Source organism: Alligator sinensis, unplaced genomic scaffold, assembly GCF_000455745.1.
Source record: "Alligator sinensis unplaced genomic scaffold, ASM45574v1 scaffold740_1, whole genome shotgun sequence".
Lineage (NCBI taxonomy): Eukaryota > Metazoa > Chordata > Crocodylia > Alligatoridae > Alligator > Alligator sinensis.
The window spans coordinates 2,106,705-2,126,305 of NW_005841964.1; the positions used below are offsets into that span (position 1 = coordinate 2,106,705).

Below are 19,601 nucleotides of genomic sequence, written 5' to 3' on the forward strand. Positions count from 1 at the left end.
GGCCAGTGCCCAATCCCACTTCTGTGCTGCAGCTGCACTGAGCTGTGCCTGCCTAGTGGCCAGACACGTATGGGCCCCCAGCCCAGACATTGGGTCCTGGCCTGGCCTGGAAATCTCCGTGGTCCAGGGGCATGTTGGTGGGGCTCCTGCTGCTGGGGGAAGCCCAGCGGAGGCCTCTGGTGGGGGGGGGCCATGCCCCCCCACCTGTGCTCCAGACATAATGGGCAGCCCACAGCAGCAGCAGCCTCCTCCCAGAGCACAGGTGGAAGGGACATGGGCCCCCCCGCGCCGGTGGGGCCCCCCCCCCCCCCCCCCCAACCCCAAACACACCATGGAGACTTTCAGACCTGGCCAGGCCAGGGCCCAACACCACGTTCATCTGACCACCAGGTGGGTGCGGCTCAAAAGTGGGATTGGGCCCTGGCTCGGCTGGGTCTGGGATGCTTCGTGGACTTGGGCGGTGGGGAAGGGCAGGGACGCAACAGATCTTGGGGTGCCTTTTACTTCCAAAAAGTGATGTTCACCATAAAAAGTTTGAGGACCACTGGTCTAGCAGAAGAGAATTTCTTGCTTTAACACCAAGAAAGTTGCTTAGTTTGAATCATAATTGTTTTAAATTAGAAATAGCTTTCAGTATTAACCACACATTTCAACAATAATAGTCTGAGCTACTCAGTGTTTTTTTTCTTTGCTTTAAAATTATTACACTTCTTAAATCTAAAATGATAAAAGACCCAGAGAAAATCCTGAAGCAATAATATGCAGACAAACTTGAGCCCTTCAATAGCAACACTACTTTCTAGAATTAGTCTCTTATAGTACCCATGTCACATTGATTTTTCTCTCCAATGATATAGTGTGTGCACATATTAAAACTTGGCAAGTGTCCATAATTCTATGTATGCTGTTGTCCTTCGCAGAAAAAATATGGTTTCCAGACTAAAGGAAACTGAAATATCTATGCTGTTGTTCCCTTTTAAGTGTAGTAGTATATAATATTTAATATAACACTAAATAGGGGAAAGGAAAATGCTGGCAGATTAAAGTGACTGTACAGTCAGATTGTTTTATTAGGACTCATTCAGTGACAAGTCCTTTCATATTTTGTGTACTACATACAGCCCATTTCTTTTATTGTTTTAAAAAAATTAAATGTTGTTCTGTGACTATTCAAGCACTTCTTTACAGGAGACTTTGAAAAATAGTTAATGTATTCTCTGCATGCCATTATTTTACAAAACACATGCCATTTCAAAGAAGAGGTTTCATATTAAAGGGCTTCTCTTGAGCATACACTTAAATAAATAGCAAACACTGTAAAACATCATTCCCATAAACATATATAGCTGTGCAAAATTTAAGTCATACCTCCCTCTGAATCTTTAGACTATCTTTACCAGATTATTTTATAACATAGACATGCAATGATTTAAACAATTTGAAGAAAACTATGATTACGTTATTTTTGACAAACAAATTAAAATGGGAGGCAGAGCAGATGTTCTCACACCAACTAAACAAGAAATCAATAGGCAAATTATTTATCTTTCATATTGTGCAAGAGAAATCTCCCAACTACTAAAAGAGATTAGTTGTTTTAAAGAATGGGACTATTAAATCCTTAGAGCTAAAAAAAATTATAATAAAAATTGTAAATATGAAATTTCAAGCCAGTGATCATTGTGAAACATTAGTGCAGATACAGGCAAAAAGATATTGTTAAAATGCTAATATATTCTAATTTTCAAGCATCGTTCCAATCTCTGAAATCTACTCTATTCTCTATTGGATATACTTTGATCTTGCTTTAAGACTGAGTAACTATAAAAAGAAATACAGGACTGTATTTCAAATGTAATAAGCCAGGTATATACATAAAAGAACCAAAATGTAAAAATCTTTGGTACAGTATTTTTCTAGTTTATTAAATATATAAAAATAATGAAATGTAAACAACCAGAAAAGAGAGAACTGTAGAGTAACAGGTATTATTAACTGATTACTATTTATAGCATGTGTAGAAAAACTTTGTTTCTAGAGTTAGCTGAAAGGGACAATAACAACAGAAGTAAATGGACACTGATAACAAGTAAAATGTGATTAATCCATACAGTACTCACTAAAGCTGGCAAAGTCCACCTACTACTCAAAAACTTAATAGACAGTTAAAGTGCATACAGGTAACACAATGTTGGTTGTCTTACAAAGTGACTGTAATAATAATTGATAGTAAATCTTAGTCAGACTTCATTATATTGCATTATTGTTTATTACTTACTAGAATCCTACGAAGTAAAGGATAATTATTTTAAATGAGCTACAATTAAGAAATAAAGAAAAAATACAGCATATTTTTATAATGCACTATTTTTTTTCCTTTTTTCTGTTTGTTTGTTTGTTTATCAGTCTGCAAAGTCTCTGACACAGCACCAACTGGAAAGTTTCCACTGTAACTATAGCAGTTTGGGTGGAAGGATTGTATTGTACTAAGATCTACCAGAATTTTATGGGTTAAGGTAGTCAGTATTAAGAATTAGTCTATTTTTAAAAAATTGGAAAGCCAAGAAGCAACATAGATATTATTTAAAATACTAGATTTTAATTAAAATGAATGTACATTTCACCTGCTTTCAGATATTTGTATTTTTGTGAATGTTGTTTTTATAAACATATAGTAGACACCAAGGAATGGTCAAGTTGGCCAACTATAAACAAATTTTCTTCTTTTAAACCTAGGAAAAATATGATTTTAGATTAAAAAAAAAATGGAATGAAAACTGTTGACAGATGTGACTTTCTGAAGTAATTAGAAACACAAAAACCAGATGAAGTGCCTAGGATTCAAAATGGATTCCTTTAACGTTGATAACCTTCCTAGAGCATTAGTTTTGCACAATCGACTAGAAGGGCATTCCTTGCTGCAGTATGTTTCAAAATTGATTTTGAAATTTTTTTTGGTTGGTTATAAATTCTATTTTCCAGTTACAAACTATTTGTTACAAGCTGTTTTTTACAATGATACTTGTTTTGCTGTGATTTTTTTTCTTGTAAACACAGGCATCTAGTGCATGAACAAATTTATGTACACATAAGATTCTAGGGAATTTGAGCTGGCAAAACTTTGCCTACATGCATATACACAGGGCAGTCCCTTTAGATATCTGATTGTCTAATGTTTACCAACTACAGTCAAGCTATCCAAGAAAAATGCCATACAACATAAATTCAAATGGTCCAATCCAGTATTATTTATAAACTACAAGTTATCTGTCTTCGAAAAGGGCAACAAAATATGAAAGCACACTTACCTTGCTCAGAACAAAAAGAAAACTGAAACATTTCCCATGTACTGATCTTACAATATATTTTCATTCCATTTAAATGGTTTAAACAAAGTCCATATAAATTAAAAAATGAGTTCACATTGATAAGATGTTGAAAATAGTGCCACAGCAGTAGTCACATCCTCCGTTCCATCTCATGTAGAAGATTGCTTTGTGTCACCACAACTGAATCATGCTAGAGCTCATCACGCTTGAAAACTGTTGCAACAAAACAAACATATTTATTCATACTTAATCCATAGTGGTGCTAAACATTCTGTAAAAAAAATGACAAGGCCCCAAGATCCCCAAAAAGGTAGCTTTTTACTTACTGTCAAAGGTTCAGTTATCTATTAAATGACCAGAAGCATTCACAAACAATACAGATTGTAATGGATTTCCCCAAAACCTCATTTGTGTTTACCATTTAAGATATTTGAACCCCTTCCTTGTTTTCTTCTGTGACTATGAAAGCTAGATTTTTCTTTTTTAAAAAAGCTGATATTCTTACAAAACTGCATGACTCCAGAAGCTTTGTTTTTACCCCAGGCTTTTAGAAAAGGCACCAAATATTAAGATTTCCAATAATCATGACATGTCAACAATGAGATTCTGCCAATTTAAAGTTACAAAGTTATCTATTAGTACTCTAAAGTCCTATTTATTTTATTTCATTGTTACTTAAGGCAGGTGAGCAGCATCTCCTATTATAAAGGTTGCCTGATACTTTTCTTTGTAAGAATGGAATGGCTGGAACCTGGAACGTACTTTAAAAAAAATAATCAGCAAATGAAATTTTTTCTAGTAAACAAAATCATTGTACTTACATTAACTTCTACATAAATTTAAGAATTGAGCTTGCCCAGGCTCAAGTAGAGAGAAGCTATGAAATATGAGTATAAGACCACCTTGGTGGGCTCACCAGATGACCCTGATGAGATATATCAGGGATGGCCAACCTGTGGCACAAGTACTACAAGTGTCAGTCTCTGTCTGAGGCATGTGGCAAATCAGGAAGAGGACAGGCAGCACAGCAGCAGAAGGGCAAGAAGCAGAAAGCACAGCAGGAGATGAGGCAGGGATCACAGAGGATGTACCTTTTGCTATCCTTGTGAAAATCTGCCCAAAGGTTGACCACATTATAACGCTTTAAAATCAGAATTCAAACATGAATGTTTAGCTGAAGCCTAATTTCCCAAAGACTCCATTTGCACTCTGGATTCTCAGAGCTCCTCCCTTGTGGCAGCAGGCCACATAGGGGAGAAAACTGCCCAGTTAGAATGCACAATAGATGAGAACTGGACTTGGGAGGGTATGCAGGAAACATGTCGGGGCACAGGTCCTTGGGGAACTTGGACTGAGGGCTAATGTGTGGGGAGGAAGGAAAATATTATATGAAGTGCTGTACTGTTAGACCAATGGTCCATCTAACTTACCACTACGTCTTCAACACGAGCAAGAGTGGAGGCTTTAAGAGGAAAAGCTGTGGGTATATTTAAAGCAGTGGCACTCAACCTTCAGGCCTCGTGGGCCAGATGAGTGGCATGGGGCTGGTCCATGGGCTGGATCCAGCATGGGGTTGGCACACACGGTCAGTTTGTGAGTGTGATTTGGCACGCTGGCCTGACCCTGCGTATTGGATCCGGCTGTGGATTGACACTGCATTAGTGCAAGCCGGTGTACAGAACTGTGACATCCAGTTCGTGCGGGCTTCCCATAGGTCTGGGAATTTGGTGGCAGGGAAGTGGTGGCAATGTAAATTGCCACAGCTTTGGAAGCCACAGCAGTTAATGCTGCCATCATTCCCCAAGCAATCAAATTTCCGACCTGTTGAGTTCCACAGGCCAAATAACACAGCCCCTGCAGGCTAGACTCAGCCCCTAGACTGGAGGTTGACCACTCCTGATCTGGAGTGATCTGTCTCCTGTTTGTTACCCTCCCTAGCATTCACCATCATTGGTTTCAAAAAGTCAGAGGAAATAGAGACTGGGTTGGAGTGTAAAGATACTGGAACTAGTTGGGTAAGGAGAAAGTAATTCAAAGTCAGGAACAGCATATAGCCTGTGACATGCTCAACAAGAACAGTAGGAAAGGCAGCTGGGACAAGAAGGTAGTAAACAAACAGGGGAATTAAAACCAGATGAAGAAGTGCAACTGATCAGGCAAGAAACTGGGACTGGGAGCCAGTGATGCAAGGATAAAGTGAGGGAGATGGATCTGATAAGCAGGGATCCTGGTTTTCTCTAATTTAAAAAAAGCCCCAATTTTTGGATATGAAAAAATAACTCAATCCACATTTTTCCATAATAAAAATGAAACACCATTAATATATAGGTATAAATACAGCGGTGTTTCATTTTAATCATGGAAAAATGTGAATTTTGGGTTCCATTTTTTAATCTGAAAATTGGGGATGTTTTTTATCAAAGAAAACCAGGATCCCTGCTAATAAGGAGTCGGGGTGTGGGCACAGGGGGGGGCATATCTATACATTCATCAATGCACTTTTGCTAATGTATGTTAAATTTAGTACTTCCACTGTGAGGGCATTTATACACACCTTTCTGTCCAGCGATGCGCTGAGATCTGTTGGGTCAGAGCAGATTCAGTTAATCAAGTCTGCTCTGTGTGTGACCTGATATACAACTACACATGACGCAGCACAATGCACAAGTGGCTAAATGCGTGCAGAGCGCAGAAAATGGCATCAAAGCGCTTTTGAACTAAGATACCTCTCTGTTTTAGTTCAAAAACACACCGCCGCCATTTTTTCAGTGCTGACGCCCATTTTGCCACTTTATACAACGCAACACAAGCATGTGTACAAATGCCCTGAGGTAGTAGAAAATGGCACATTAGCCTATTTTCATGTGCATAATGAGAGTGAATTTATTTTGTGACTCTTTAATGTACATTAAAATAGGCTAAAGCACATTAAAGTGCATGTGTAGACAAACACTGGTTGGAAAAAGAGACCAGGGATGGGGGACAGCTGGACAAGGGTCCAGGAACACCTAGGAGGAATACAGGATTGGATTAGCAGCCTGGGGAAGAATAGTAGGATTGATAAACATTGGTAACAGGGAATATGGGTACGGTTGAAAAACTGAGAGAAAAATGGGTGAAAGTTTGAGGGGAATGAGGAGAACAATCTGAATCCGTTACAGCATGTTTCCTCCAGAGCCTGGCAAAGAACCTAATATTTATAGGTCTCTCCACTCCTTTTTTTTCCAAAAAACCCCCTCTGAAACTGACTGATAAAGTATGTTTCTCTTCATCTGCTCATGCTAGTCTATGTAGAAGATGGCAACCTGCCAGCGCTATCAGTTACTTTATTAGTGCACAAGACAGAGGTCTGAGCAGGTGGATCTAAAGGTTCCATCCCTAAAGATGAACCATATGGTTGTCAAGAGGATGCCGCACTATGACATTTGCTTGTTTTTTTTCCAATCTGGTTTTTAAAAACCTACAAAATTATGAATCCAAACTACAGTACAAGAAGAATATTACTAACACTGCAGAGGCAAGCATTCGAAAGTTAGGAACTTCTGTGCAATTTTAATTCTTTACCCCTTGTGTGTATGCATTATGATACAGTTTTTAAATAGATAACCATAAACTTTTTATTCCACAGGACTTCTCATTCATTAAATAGAATGGATAGTGCTCACTGAACAAACAGCTATTCAGTATTTTATCTTCATTGTTCAAAATGCAGCTTCATGCCTTATTTATTTAAATCCTGCTCTAAAGAGAGATTATTATTTTCTCATGGGCTTTTCTATGGTGCTCATCATCACAGTGCCTAAGAGCTTCACAACAAATTATGAATACATTTCCCCATGAGACTCTCCTCTTTCTTCCTCTTTCTGCAATTCCCTGCCTCATTTAGCATACACCTTTCTACTTCTGCAGTAAATGAAGCAGAGTTCTACAGACAATAGCTTTCTTCCCAGGCAACCCTGATTCAGTACCAAAGAAGGTCAATACTATGCCCTGAATGAGGCAGGGATCTAACTGTATCACAATAATATGAACATGCAAAGGGAACAAATTAAGTTGGCAGACACAACCTTAAATTTGGCATTTCCTAACTTCTGAATGCTTAACTCAAAAATAACTTTAAAGATGTTCTTTTGTTACAGATCTAAAATAATACCCAAAAAACTCACACTTTATATTTATATGATTGACTTGGTTTATATTCTTTTATTTGTATTATGAGACGATAAAAAAATAATTCCAAAGATATTATCAATATTTTTTTCTAGAGATTTAAGCAGGACATTTCAGAGTACTGAAAACAAATTTCACCCGAGGGAGAATCTGTGTTGGACTAACCTTACTGAACAACACATTGTTTCCATTTTCCATATAAGAGGAAAACTGAATAAGTTTTCATTTTAAAGATCACAATGAAAACACCACATAGTTAATTATTTGGCTGAAATTTTACCTCCTATTCAAAGGAATTTTGCCATTGGCTTCCATACTGTCAAGATTTTATTCTTTAAATATAGCTTGAATTCAGAATGGCATCACATACTATTACAAAATATTACAAACAAAAATATCCCCACAGCTTCCCCAAACATCCTGGGGTCAGTTATGCATGTTGATTCTAATCTTCATTGACATAACTAATAAAAAGTCAAATAAATAGTCACATTAAATGAATATGCATGCAAAAGTTTATTCTCTTACTTTTTTGAGAGGATTGAGTTAGGCTTTTCTTCTCTCTTTCAATTTGCTTTATAAGCTTTTGTACTTCAGAGTCATACTCAACCCATTCAGGAATTATCCTGACAGCAGCCTTCAGTTTAGGTTCTTTGGTTTGGGGGTTGTTGCACTGAAAGTTTAAACATTTTGCTTGTTAAAAAAAAAAGCAATATATGAGCAATAACTTATAACGAGTGTTCTGAACATCAGTTATGGAAAAAACTACATCACTGAAAAAGAAACACTACTGAAAACTAGCAACATGTTCAAGCACTGTGAAATACTCAGATTGTAGCCCAGTGATTCACAACCTGGGATGCCATGAGATTCTTTTAAGGGTGCCATGGAATATTAGTACTATTGAGTGTGCAACTACCTACACATGATTCACAAGATAAACCCACAAGATTTCAAATAGCAATCCATAGTGTTGAAAGCATTCTGACACGTTGTGGTCTTTCTGAATTCTTTGCAACAGAAGGGTTGCTCTATTATTATGAAAGCTAAGAGCTGGCATTTTCTGAGGAGTACCTTGCATCTAACAATGGGTATCTTGTGTCTGGAAAGGTTGCAAACCCCTGTTCTAGCCAATACACCCATTTTGAAATCATTGTGGGTCATTAATTCTCTGGGAGACTAGAAATGTACTGAAACAAATTCTATAGGTTCAGAAAAAAATTCTGCAAATGATTATGTGAATTATTTTGGCAATAAATGTAGTTAATATTTTGCCTCATACTAGAACACAAAAGAACGATAATTTACCATACTTTGCAGTCACTACTCTTTTAGTCAGGCTAAACATCTGGGTAACATTTGTTATATTTTACTAACAGGACCATCTGTCACCAGCCCCCAGGAATGTCTTCAGCTTCCTACATAATAATTCATCTCTCCCAATTGCCTCATGCCTAATTAGCTATTTTGTTAGCATTACAAGTCAGTTAAAGGGCAATAGGCATCTGGTTAACTACCTTGAGATCTTCAACAAAACAGTACAAAGTGGTCTATAAACCAAAATCTGGTAAAGTTATTTAACCATTTCTAAAATGCCTATGATAATCTGTTATAACTGAAATATTTTCACTTCTACGTGGGTTTTCTGTGAAAAAAAATTCTTCAAACTTTTTGCCAACAACCCAGAGGCAATGTAAGCTTGGTGTCCTGCTTTCAACTATTAGAAGTACATTGGCATGCTGAAGTTATGTATTAGATGTTTGTCTCTACCCAGCTTTATGAAGCTCTCTAAGTGGCATGAGTGACTGGTGCCTCCTGAACTGGGGGGGGGGGACCCACAGAAGTTGCCAACAGCGGCAGCCCTGTACCAGCCCAGCTGACAGCATCAGTGTCGGCCGTCAGGGGGACCATGTGCACCCCCTACCAGTTGCCTATTCTAAGTGGATTCTGGGAAACACATACTTTGAGTAAATGATTTAGGAGGTGAAGGGAAATGGATGTCACAATGGGTGCTTCTACACATGCAATTAATGCAAAACAATAAACTCTGGAGCAGTTTGAGCTAGAGTAAACTATTCTTGGGAGCAGCATCAAAACATGCACTTGAGAGAAGAGCAATTTTAGCTGGGGCAGAGCAGACCCAGGCTGGCAGGGGGCACAAGGGATCAACCCTGAGGTCTGGGTGGCAGTGCTGGGCAGCAGAACAGCTGGCTGGGACATGAGGGTGCTGAAAGTGCAGGGTTATGGGACAGGCAAGAGTCTGGCCCCCAGCTGGCTGGGCTGACTGGGCGCAATTTGCACCCATAGTCCGCATATACATGTGCGTTTAATAGCAGCAAATTACCCTGGCATAAGATAGTATTGTCAGAGGAAACAGTAATTAATTTATTGTTAATTTACCTGACTCAAGAAGTCTATGGGCCAACGAGAGGCAAAGCGCTGCTCGACCTGGTACTGGTTACTGGGGATGACCTAGTCGGCGACCTAGTGATCGATGGGAAGCTGGGTGACAGCGACCACGAGCTGATCACCTTCACCATCCGCCGAAAAGCTGGCAGAACGCCTATGAGAAGTACACGAATATACAGAATTGAGCTATAAGGTGGAAAACCCTTCCAGATGGGGACTTGTATTTTTTAATATGTAAAGCATTTAGTGACTTTTGAGTGCTATATAAATACCAAATAGCACAGAAAAGATACAAATGGCACGCAACCGACTGTCAGTGCAGCAAATTAAGCTTCTGTTTATAGCAGGAGTGTAAATATAGGGTTAACGGTTAATTCATTTAATGATGAATGTGACACCACTGTGTTATCCTGTAAGAACGTGAATAGAGATTTGCAGCAGACAACATGCTGTGAGCCCAAAAGAATAGGAAACTACTGCCTGCTTTTTTTAAAACTATTGCAAAATGTGGACACAATACTTGGACATAATAGACTGTGTCTGACAACATTTGTACAGTATGTAGCGGAGTGAGCCCCACTCAGCTTCCTATAGTTATCCATATATAGTGACTAAAATTGCAGACACTGAATTAACTCTGAATAACATATGAGCTGGAGTGACAGCCTTCATGTGGTTCTAGAAGGATGAGAATAAGATAGATGGCTGTTTGTGTAGATGTACTAAACTGCAAATCCAGGGGTCCATAGAGTATGGAAAATATGCCAAAAGCTGGGTTGTCCCTTCCATCCCACAGACCCCATTGATTTCCTGCAGGGCAGGAATCCCCCCTTGCAGAGCAGCTTGCAAGATCAGGGTAAATCCATTTCTAGTAACAGACTTTCTCACGCACCCTACCCACTACATTCACGTTTCTCCACTTAGCCCACCTTGGCATCCTTCTGAACCCTGTTATTTTTCAAAACTATTTGGAGAATAGAGAGTGAGTTCTGAATGCCAGCAAGCAACTCTGCCTCTACTGAACCAAGCGGAGAAAGCAGTTGCACTTGAATTTCCCAATTGCCAATTCTCCTTTTTCCTTTCTAACACCAGAATGGAAAGAGCTTTTAGCAAAACTCTCTCTCTAACTTTAGCGGCTGCTCCAGTACCATATAAGGAGACGGGCCATTTCCAAGATCCAAAATATTGAGGGTTTCAGGAGGTTGAGAAAATGGCGAGTTCATATTTATACAGAAACAAGTGGTATGTCAATCCAAATCACAGAACCCGTGCAAAATGCACTCTCTGACAGGAACGCCGCTAAGCAGCGGCGTTCAGCGCCTCGTTTTTAGGCAATCGTCAGGTAAAGCTCCATCTAGAATAGATTGAACTAAAGCAAGATGACAGGAACTGGGAACCCCCAAATCCGAAAGAAATAGCTTTAGGGATGAAAAAGGAGAGTGTGTAAATAGCAAAAGTAGAGGTACCACATTTTGGAGCCAATTGCTTTAGAGAATAAGTGTGTTTTTAAAAACGGATTAAAATAGATTTCTGCAATGGAGGAGCAGGGAGTGCACAAACATTTTTATTTTTGCTCTCAAGCAAATCCCGGGACGTCATTCTCCCCCTGTACTCGGCCTTAGTGAGGCCGCAGCTGGAGTACTGTGTCCAGTTTTGGGCTCCACAATTCAAAAAGGATGTGGAGAAGCTTGAGAGAGTCCAGAGAAGAGCCACGCGCATGATCAGAGGTCAGGGAAGCAGACCCTACGATGACAGGCTGAGAGCCCTGGGGCTCTTTAGCCTGAAAAAGCGCAGGCTCAGGGGTGATCTGATGGCCACCTACAAGTTTATCAGGGGTGACCACCAGCATCTGGGGGAACGTTTGTTCACCAGAGCGCCCCAAGGGATGACGAGGTCGAATGGTCACAAACTACTTCAAGATCGTTTCAGGCTGGACATAAGGAAGAACTTCTTTACTGTCCGAGCCCCCAAGGTCTGGAACAGCCTGCCACCGGAGGTGGTTCAAGCGCCTTCATTGAACACCTTCAAGATGAAACTGGATGCTTATCTTGCTGGGATCCTATGACCCCAGCTGACTTCCTGCCCTTTGGGCGGGGGGCTGGACTCGATGATCTTCCGAGGTCCCTTCCAGCCCTGATGTCTATGAAATCTACTGCAGCCTAATACCATCGCACATGTAGACGGTGGTGCTTTACTTAGCAGAGAACACCTAGTGTCTCAGCAGGAGTACAGCAATGCAAAAGCAGCTCTTCTCAGGTCTTGGTGGTTCTCGTGCTGTCTTCTGTCTGCCTATATCACTGCAGGGTGGCAAGTAGATAGGCAGTGGAATTCCATAGTGGGATAGGGGGAGTGGGGCTGATGCTGGTAAGGCTGGGGGCATAGCATGGTGCAGGGTACAGTTGGGGGTACCAGGTTACAGAGATGAATAGGGGACCCCTGGCGTAAGGATCCCAACACAGTGCAGGGTGCAATCACAGATAGCAGGGTGCATGTGAGAGTCGGGGACCTCTGGAGGGCAGTATGGTGTGGGGTGCAGTCAGAGATACTAGGGTATTGGGGTAAGTAGGGAATCCCTGGGAGGAGTAGCACAGTTAAAAACTATTGCTACCATCAAGTAGGGTTACCAACCTAAGAAAACTGGGTTTTTTTTAACCAATAATTTAAAAACTTTTTTAGTTTGAACCTAGCCCGTGTCCAGGGTCTGGCAGAAGGGTTATATTTATATTGTGTGAAGCATATGTCAGTAAAAAAAGTTTGGTTGTCACTAAAAACTTTGCAGACTGTCAGTAAAAAAAAAAAAAAAAAATCTGTCTTGCATTGGCAACACTTTCCTGTGTGCTGAATCTGGCTGGAGTGTGACCTCGATCGTTGGTCCATTCCATCTGTGCCAGATCCAGCCCAACCCCATAAACCAGCACAATGACACAGCTCCTTGGGCTGGATAAAAAGAAATTTCCTGATCAGTGTGTAGTCTTTTGATTGGGAAAAACAAACTGATATGCAGAATTGATTCTCACATGATGGAAATAATCAGCAAAATAAACATGGAGCTTAAAATAAATTAAATAATTTTGAGTAAAGATAAAACCCAACCAGGTCCAGCTTAAACCCTAATTCACGCATGTCTAGGAAAGTCTGAACTGAATAGTGGACACTGTAGCACCTAATTTTTTTTCAGTGTGAAAATAAACATTTGCTCCTTTTCTTCACATTTCTGTTCTCTGAAATAGTATGTCTGACAGTATACGGTGGCTAATGGAAACAACTTTCACAGCGTCCCTTCCATCCCTGATATTTTTGTTAAAATTAGTTTTGAGCAAAACTTCCCAACCAGCTCTATAAGCAAACCTGTACATGCTAAAAGCAGTCTGAGGCTGCCTTCCTAGAGAAGGTAGTAGGGCCAACAATGGCTCCTTAGAAGGCTTATGCAAATAACAGCAAAAGCATTATGAAAGCTATATAATTAACTGCAAATTAAAACTTTAGCAAGAATAGCCAAATGATTATTCTTGTAAGTAAAATATTATTTTCATTAACTCACCAAGTCAATTGTTTTAGCCTTTTTCTTGGATTCATCATCACACCAGGTTTCACACCAGAGCCATTCTTGAGGAAGAGACTTAATGGCCACTTGATGAATCATGTTATTGGGAAGATCCTGTGCAAATCAAGTAACAAATCTTACATTAGGGTTGGCATGCTTACCAAACTGATTACCAAAGGGTAATTTATAATACCACTACTTGAAGAAAAGTGCAGAGCATCTATTTTTATTATAATTGTTTGAAATATGTTTACACTGTAAGCTCCTTTCTCCACAGCTTACCATCTAGTTCTTTTTCAAGATTTTTTTTAACTAATAATAACGAGGTGTGCACCTGGTTCCACCTATTAAGGAAGCAAGCAGTTTTTCTTGTACTGCCCTACTATTGGGTCATTTCTTACCTTGCTACAAGTGATATCTCTTCTACTTAATATTTATGGATCTAATTCTAATACTATATCTCTTCCATTAAGTAATACACAATATAAAGGCTGAGCAAAATTAGGCATTATATAATTAGCAAAGGCAAACTTATTCATACTCCCATTTGCTAAACTTACGGAAGCATTTTCTTAAACATGCTCATCTCCAGAGCATAGTTCAAATGCTGTATTCTGCAACCCCTTTAATTTTTACTTTGCCATAGAAAAATTGATTCTAGACTGCTATTTTGAGAAGATAAAACTAGTAAGTCTCTCTTATCCATCTTCACTAGGTTACTTGCATTTGCTCTCATCTTCTTTACCTAACAGGATGTAAACACACATTATGTAGAATGCGATTTTTAAATATAGCTAATAATAATAGCTTTGTTGTATAGAAGGTCTGGGATTCAAAAATCAGTGTGATCAAAGTCCCAACCACTGATGTACAACTTGCAGAGCCCTGCTTCAACTTGCAGCACTTGTGGATTTATAGGTACAGAGAGGAGAGCATGTCTGTTTCCGTAACCATGGGATAAGGAAGGCATCAGACTGTGAGCCCAGGCTAAGCCCTCCCCAGAAGCAAATGTTTTGGCAATTTTTGCCGATTACCATGTCAAATAGCTTGATCTGTGAATCACCCCAATTTGAGAAAATGTCATACAATCATAGAAAAGTAGGACTGGAAGGGATCTTCAGAGACCCTATAGTCTAACCCACTACTCAGGTAGGATCATCCTTCTCTCAACCTTCCTATACAAATCCAATGTTTGGTTATTAGCAAAACCAGAGTCAACCCTGACGCAACAAGACAACACCCTACCATGCCACAGGTAAGTCAATGGGCAACAGAGGCCAATGTCCTGTTCTGCAACAGTTGTTGAAATACTCTCAAGAGATCCAGGGAAGACTATGGCCCACACTACAGAGGAAGGCAAACCCCCCTGCAGTCCATACCAATCTAACTATGGGATAAAATTCCTTCCTGACATCAAATATGGCAATTTCTCTGACTCTGAGCAGAGGGGTAAGGTCTTCTAGACAGAAACCTCCAGGTTTAAGTCCCAGCAGAAGCATTAGCACACTGTAGTCAAAATCATCCCCAGCCTTGGCTCCAGCAAACACCCAAAGCTAAAAAAAGCAAACACTCCTGCTCCCCCCCTCCCCCTCTTCCCCCCAACCAACACATGTTGTAGCAAAAGGGGAAAAATCCTTTCTGGCCCCACATGGCAACAAAGAAAGCCCAAAAGCAGAGGAAATCATCATAGGAGAACATAGGCATAGCCTCTCCTAGATTATCCCTGACCAATTCTTGTTAAACCTCTTCTTGAATATCTCCAATGATGGAGATTCCACAAATTCTGTAAGCAATCTACTCCGCTGCCTCACTTTTCTAACAGTGAAGAACTTTTTTTCTGTTAGGACAGAGAGATGCGTTTGCTGAGGCTACCTGCTTGGGTAATCTGAAGCCTGGGAAGTCACAGCCAACAGCTGTATCTGATTATGGCATCCACCACCAGCACCTGACTTGTGTCCTTGGATGAGAGGTGAGGAAAAGGGGAGAAGAGATTTCACACCACATTATTTGTTGATGTAGAATATCAACAACTCTGATTAAGTAGGCTGACTAATCCAGAAAGTTTGCATTAGATGCATGACCTAACCATTGATGTCTTACTAGACAAAAAACATCTTTTGGTCTCTTCCATAGCCATAAACAGGGATTTTGGAATGCCTTGTGCTGTAGCCAGTTCACTTGTATTTTAGTTCTTAATCTTGGCTATCAGAAGTCAAATCTTTTTGATGTATGTTAGAAAGTCATCTGTGAAGAAAGATGACCTGAGAGGGCAGGAAGAAGAGCACTGGAGCACTGGGGTGCCACAAAATTTTTATTTGTGGCTATTATGTGATGAGACTGGCCAATTCAGTCCTTACTGTTTTACTTCTGTTACCTCTCAGCTGTGTGTTCGTGGGGAACCGTGGCACAGGACACAGGCTGTCTGACTCGCAAAGAATTCCCCCCCCCAACCTAAACAAAATTGATTAAGATGCAATGGGAGACGCACCTAAAACCCTCCAGATAAGGGTGACAAGAGTGAAACAACTGCCCTAGGTCTCATTTGCATCCAAGATGGAACCAGATGACAGTTCATTTACATGGGAGATGGAGAACAGAAAGCCTGAAGCAGAGACTGCAGTGAATTCTGGGATCAGAGAAGCAGGGGAGCACTGCATGATGGGGAATCTGTGCTCCAAATGCTAATCAATCCATTTTCACACACACCCAGCTCAGCATTTATCAGAGCAGTTCTAATCTGAATTTACAAAGGACTTCCCCCACCTCTAAGCAGAAGTAAAGTTTAATAGGCATCTTGGGCCGTACATTCCCCGGTCCCACTATGGGAGGCCTATTTAAACTTGATTGACTAAAACTCAGTTGCCAGGTTAGGGAATGCTGAGGCAAAGAGACTGAGTCAGAGGGGGCATGGGCAACATTTGAACAACGGTAAAGGGTTCATCACAGCGTCCAGCCCATTGGAGCCCTGCCCACAAGTGTTGTCGTACTTTTCCCGGGACGACTGGTGGAAGTCCTCCTGCCCAAAGGTTATAAACAGTCCAATAATTGCCTTAAGTCTGTTAAAAGACTATAGTAAGATCTGGAAAAGTCATGCTAAGCTGAGGCTTGTTCACACCAAGTATAAATCCAAAACCCTGATGCTGCAAGCTATCTATTGTTTCTGATGAAACAATGAAATATCCCATCAGTATATCTGCTATCCATAGGAATTTCAAGCTGGCTCCATGATTTACACTATTGAGAATGCTTAGAAGCAGCTGAACTGAAAGTATAAAAATCTGTAAAAAGCAGCAGTGTGTGTAGTGACACCACCCGCTGTTGTTCTTGGGACGCTGGAAGAACATATCATCTCCCTTCAAGGATTGTGCTACAAACTTTACCTGTCAGCTTTGCAACCCGAGTACCTTGGACTGGTGAGATCCCAGTGTGCTCTCTCTCTTTTCTCTCTAGGCATAAATTTCTGAACCTGAACTGTACTAGTTAAGCTTAAGTTAAGTTTCCCCAAGTACTTAGGGAAACCAGGGTAGTATTGTAATTGTTTGTGTTTGTTTTTCCTTTGCATGTCTATTACTATTAGTACCATTATATATTCCATATACTTAGCAATAAATAACTTTTATAGTCAAACTGGTAGTAATTGGGTATATTTTTCCTTCTCTACTTCTCCTTCCTCACTTGCTCTACAGCAACGCTTCTTTTACCTAAGCTAAAGATCCCTGTGAAGCCCAAAAATACTGTGGGATCTGCTCATCAAGGGGCTAAAGATTGGGACGTGCTGAGTTTGAAACACATAAAGGGATCAGCTTGTACAGGCCGATTGACCCAGTTTGACTCAGACGTGCCCTTATGAACTGAATGTTGGCCCATGACGGTGTCAGCTGGACACTGAGCCGGATTCAGAGGTATTCTGTTCACCTGTGTGCTTGTGTCTGGCTGCAGTTTATGGTTGCTCTGATGAGCTGATTCTTGGCATATGAGGGTGTCAGCCTGTCCATGCTGATCAACCCGGCCAGGTCAGGCGTGTCATGTTAATTTGTGTGTGTTTGTGTGTATGACTGATTTGGTGACTGGAGGAACCCAGCCCCATCGAAACTGAGTCCTGCAAGGTAGCTCCATTGGGGGTGAGGACTAGCAGAAGGGAGAGAGACAGCTCCGTATAGAAACACAAGTAATACAAGCAGCACGTTGATAGAATTACCAAGACCCTAGAAACATGTCTCTAATAAATGAGTGCACCCCGAAGTAATGGGCAAATCTGGTAACACTTCCCTTAAGTCCCTTCTATTCATTTAGTGTGCTGTTAATTAAGCTTTTCTTTTCCTATGCATCTTCCTTATATTTGAGTAAGCTCTTTTAGGTGTTTTCAATTCATAGTCAAGACTTGTTAGTCTGAGTCAATAGTGACTTCTTTAACTATTTGCCTAAATCTGTATCTAGGTATATGGTATTTGCTTTATGCTAATTAAAATACTGTTTTGATAGCTTCTGGTATTTGATATGCAGCTGACTTTGTTTTGTCCACTATAAGTGCAGTATAAGGAAAACTAAATCCAACATTTATTATTATTTTTTTAGCGATCCCATAGGCCAGTAGGTGATGCTGTTACTGTTCTTTTAAGGGCTTTTAGAATGATGCACGCCTCCTCAGAGTTCTAAAAATGGTCAGGCATGTTAAACTGGCAATAATAGTCAACACAAATATGGCTAATTGCTTACATTTATTGTTAATGAATACTTGGAGAACATTTCTTAAGATTTACTCTTAGTGGGCCTACGTTAAGATCAATAGCCATGGTTTCAATTTCTTATTATATTCTAACATTTAATTTTTTTCTTAAAATTTTAAACTAAATAATTCAGCGAGACAAAACTTAAAACCTTTTGGCTACTGTAATTTATTCACAGTAACTTTTTAGGTTCAGATAAATTTAGCTCTTATATCCTTTTGATTTTTGTTTCCAGGAAAAAAATCTTCTGCCTTTTAGTACATGAAAAATTAAATATCTGTGTATGTTGTATGTAGGGTATGTACAATTACATATTTTAAGAATATCTCTGATGTAATAAATGCTACTACTAAATAAAGTAACAATATTTAGAAGCAAGACAATCCTCAAAATCCAACATCACACTGCCCCTGAATTTTGGAGAAGTTTTTGGGAGGAATAAAAACCTGGATGTGAGCTGTTTCTCTATTGGGTTGGTTCCAGTTCTAAGCTAAATTTGCCAAATAACTTTTTCAGTTGTAGTTCAGATCCAATATATGTGTGTGTGTTTTTCTGTTTGAGGGCTTTGGATGATGGCAGTGAATACACAAGAAGTTATAATTTAGATATATTTCAATACCATTTTGCGAATACCTTATCTCACATAGTTTGTATCCAAGTAACATGGCAGTATCAAGGACAAGTAACAATATTATACACGTACAGACGGAAGCCTGGGAAGTCACAGTTACATTTGTACTTAGATAATTGTTGGTCTCCTGATAGAAATTACTAGAGTACAAGTTCAGTTTCTGCTGGAGGCAAACTAAGCCCGTTGGGGGGCAGGGGGGACTACCGCCACTGCTGGCCCGCTGAGCAATCCTTGCAAAGCCAGCGGATCACAGTGCTGCAGGGAGCCCACCCCTGCCCCAGCCCTGGTAAAATCTGTGGGCAAGGAAGGAGCCCCCCAGGGGGCACTTGCCTGCCTGTACACTAATGCCAGGAGCTTGGGGAATAAGCAGGAGGAGCTCATCTTCCTGCTCAGTGCAAACAATTACGATGTCATAGGGATAACGGAGACCTGGTGGGACTCCACCCATGACTGGACCACGGGTATAGATGGCTATACCCTGTACAGGAGGGATCGTGTAGAGAAAAGGGGCGGGGGGGTAGCTCTCTATGTTAAGGAAAAGCTACACGTCCCTCAAAGCCGATATTGGCGACCAGGGTGGATGGCTGGAGACCCTCTGGGTTACAATCCGTGGGGAACATGGCACAGGGGACACAATGGTGGGAGTCTATTACAGACCTCCCACCCAAAGTCCTGAGCTTGACCAGGAGTTTGCCCAGGAACTGGCTGAGGCAGCCTGCTCCAGGACCATGGTTGTCCTGGGTGACTTCCATTACCCGGACCTCTCGGGGGAGGGTCGCCAAGCCAACTCC

General features: G+C 40.5%; 1 protein-coding gene across 2 annotated transcripts in view; it reads right to left on the bottom strand.

The window, feature by feature from the left end:
* Window positions 1-1,046: 1,046 nt before the first annotated feature.
* UGGT2 (UDP-glucose glycoprotein glucosyltransferase 2) overlaps window positions 1,047-19,601 on the bottom strand; it is a 235,857-nt gene continuing 217,302 nt past the window's right edge. For both annotated transcript variants that reach the window (XM_025200352.1, XM_025200351.1), the window contains 3 exons: window positions 13,450-13,566; window positions 8,028-8,172; window positions 1,047-3,542 (listed from right to left, as the gene is read on the bottom strand). In XM_025200352.1, the coding sequence (XP_025056137.1) occupies window positions 3,520-3,542; window positions 8,028-8,172; window positions 13,450-13,566 (285 nt within the window). In that variant the 3' untranslated portion in view covers window positions 1,047-3,519. The remainder of the gene's footprint in view (window positions 3,543-8,027; window positions 8,173-13,449; window positions 13,567-19,601) is intronic.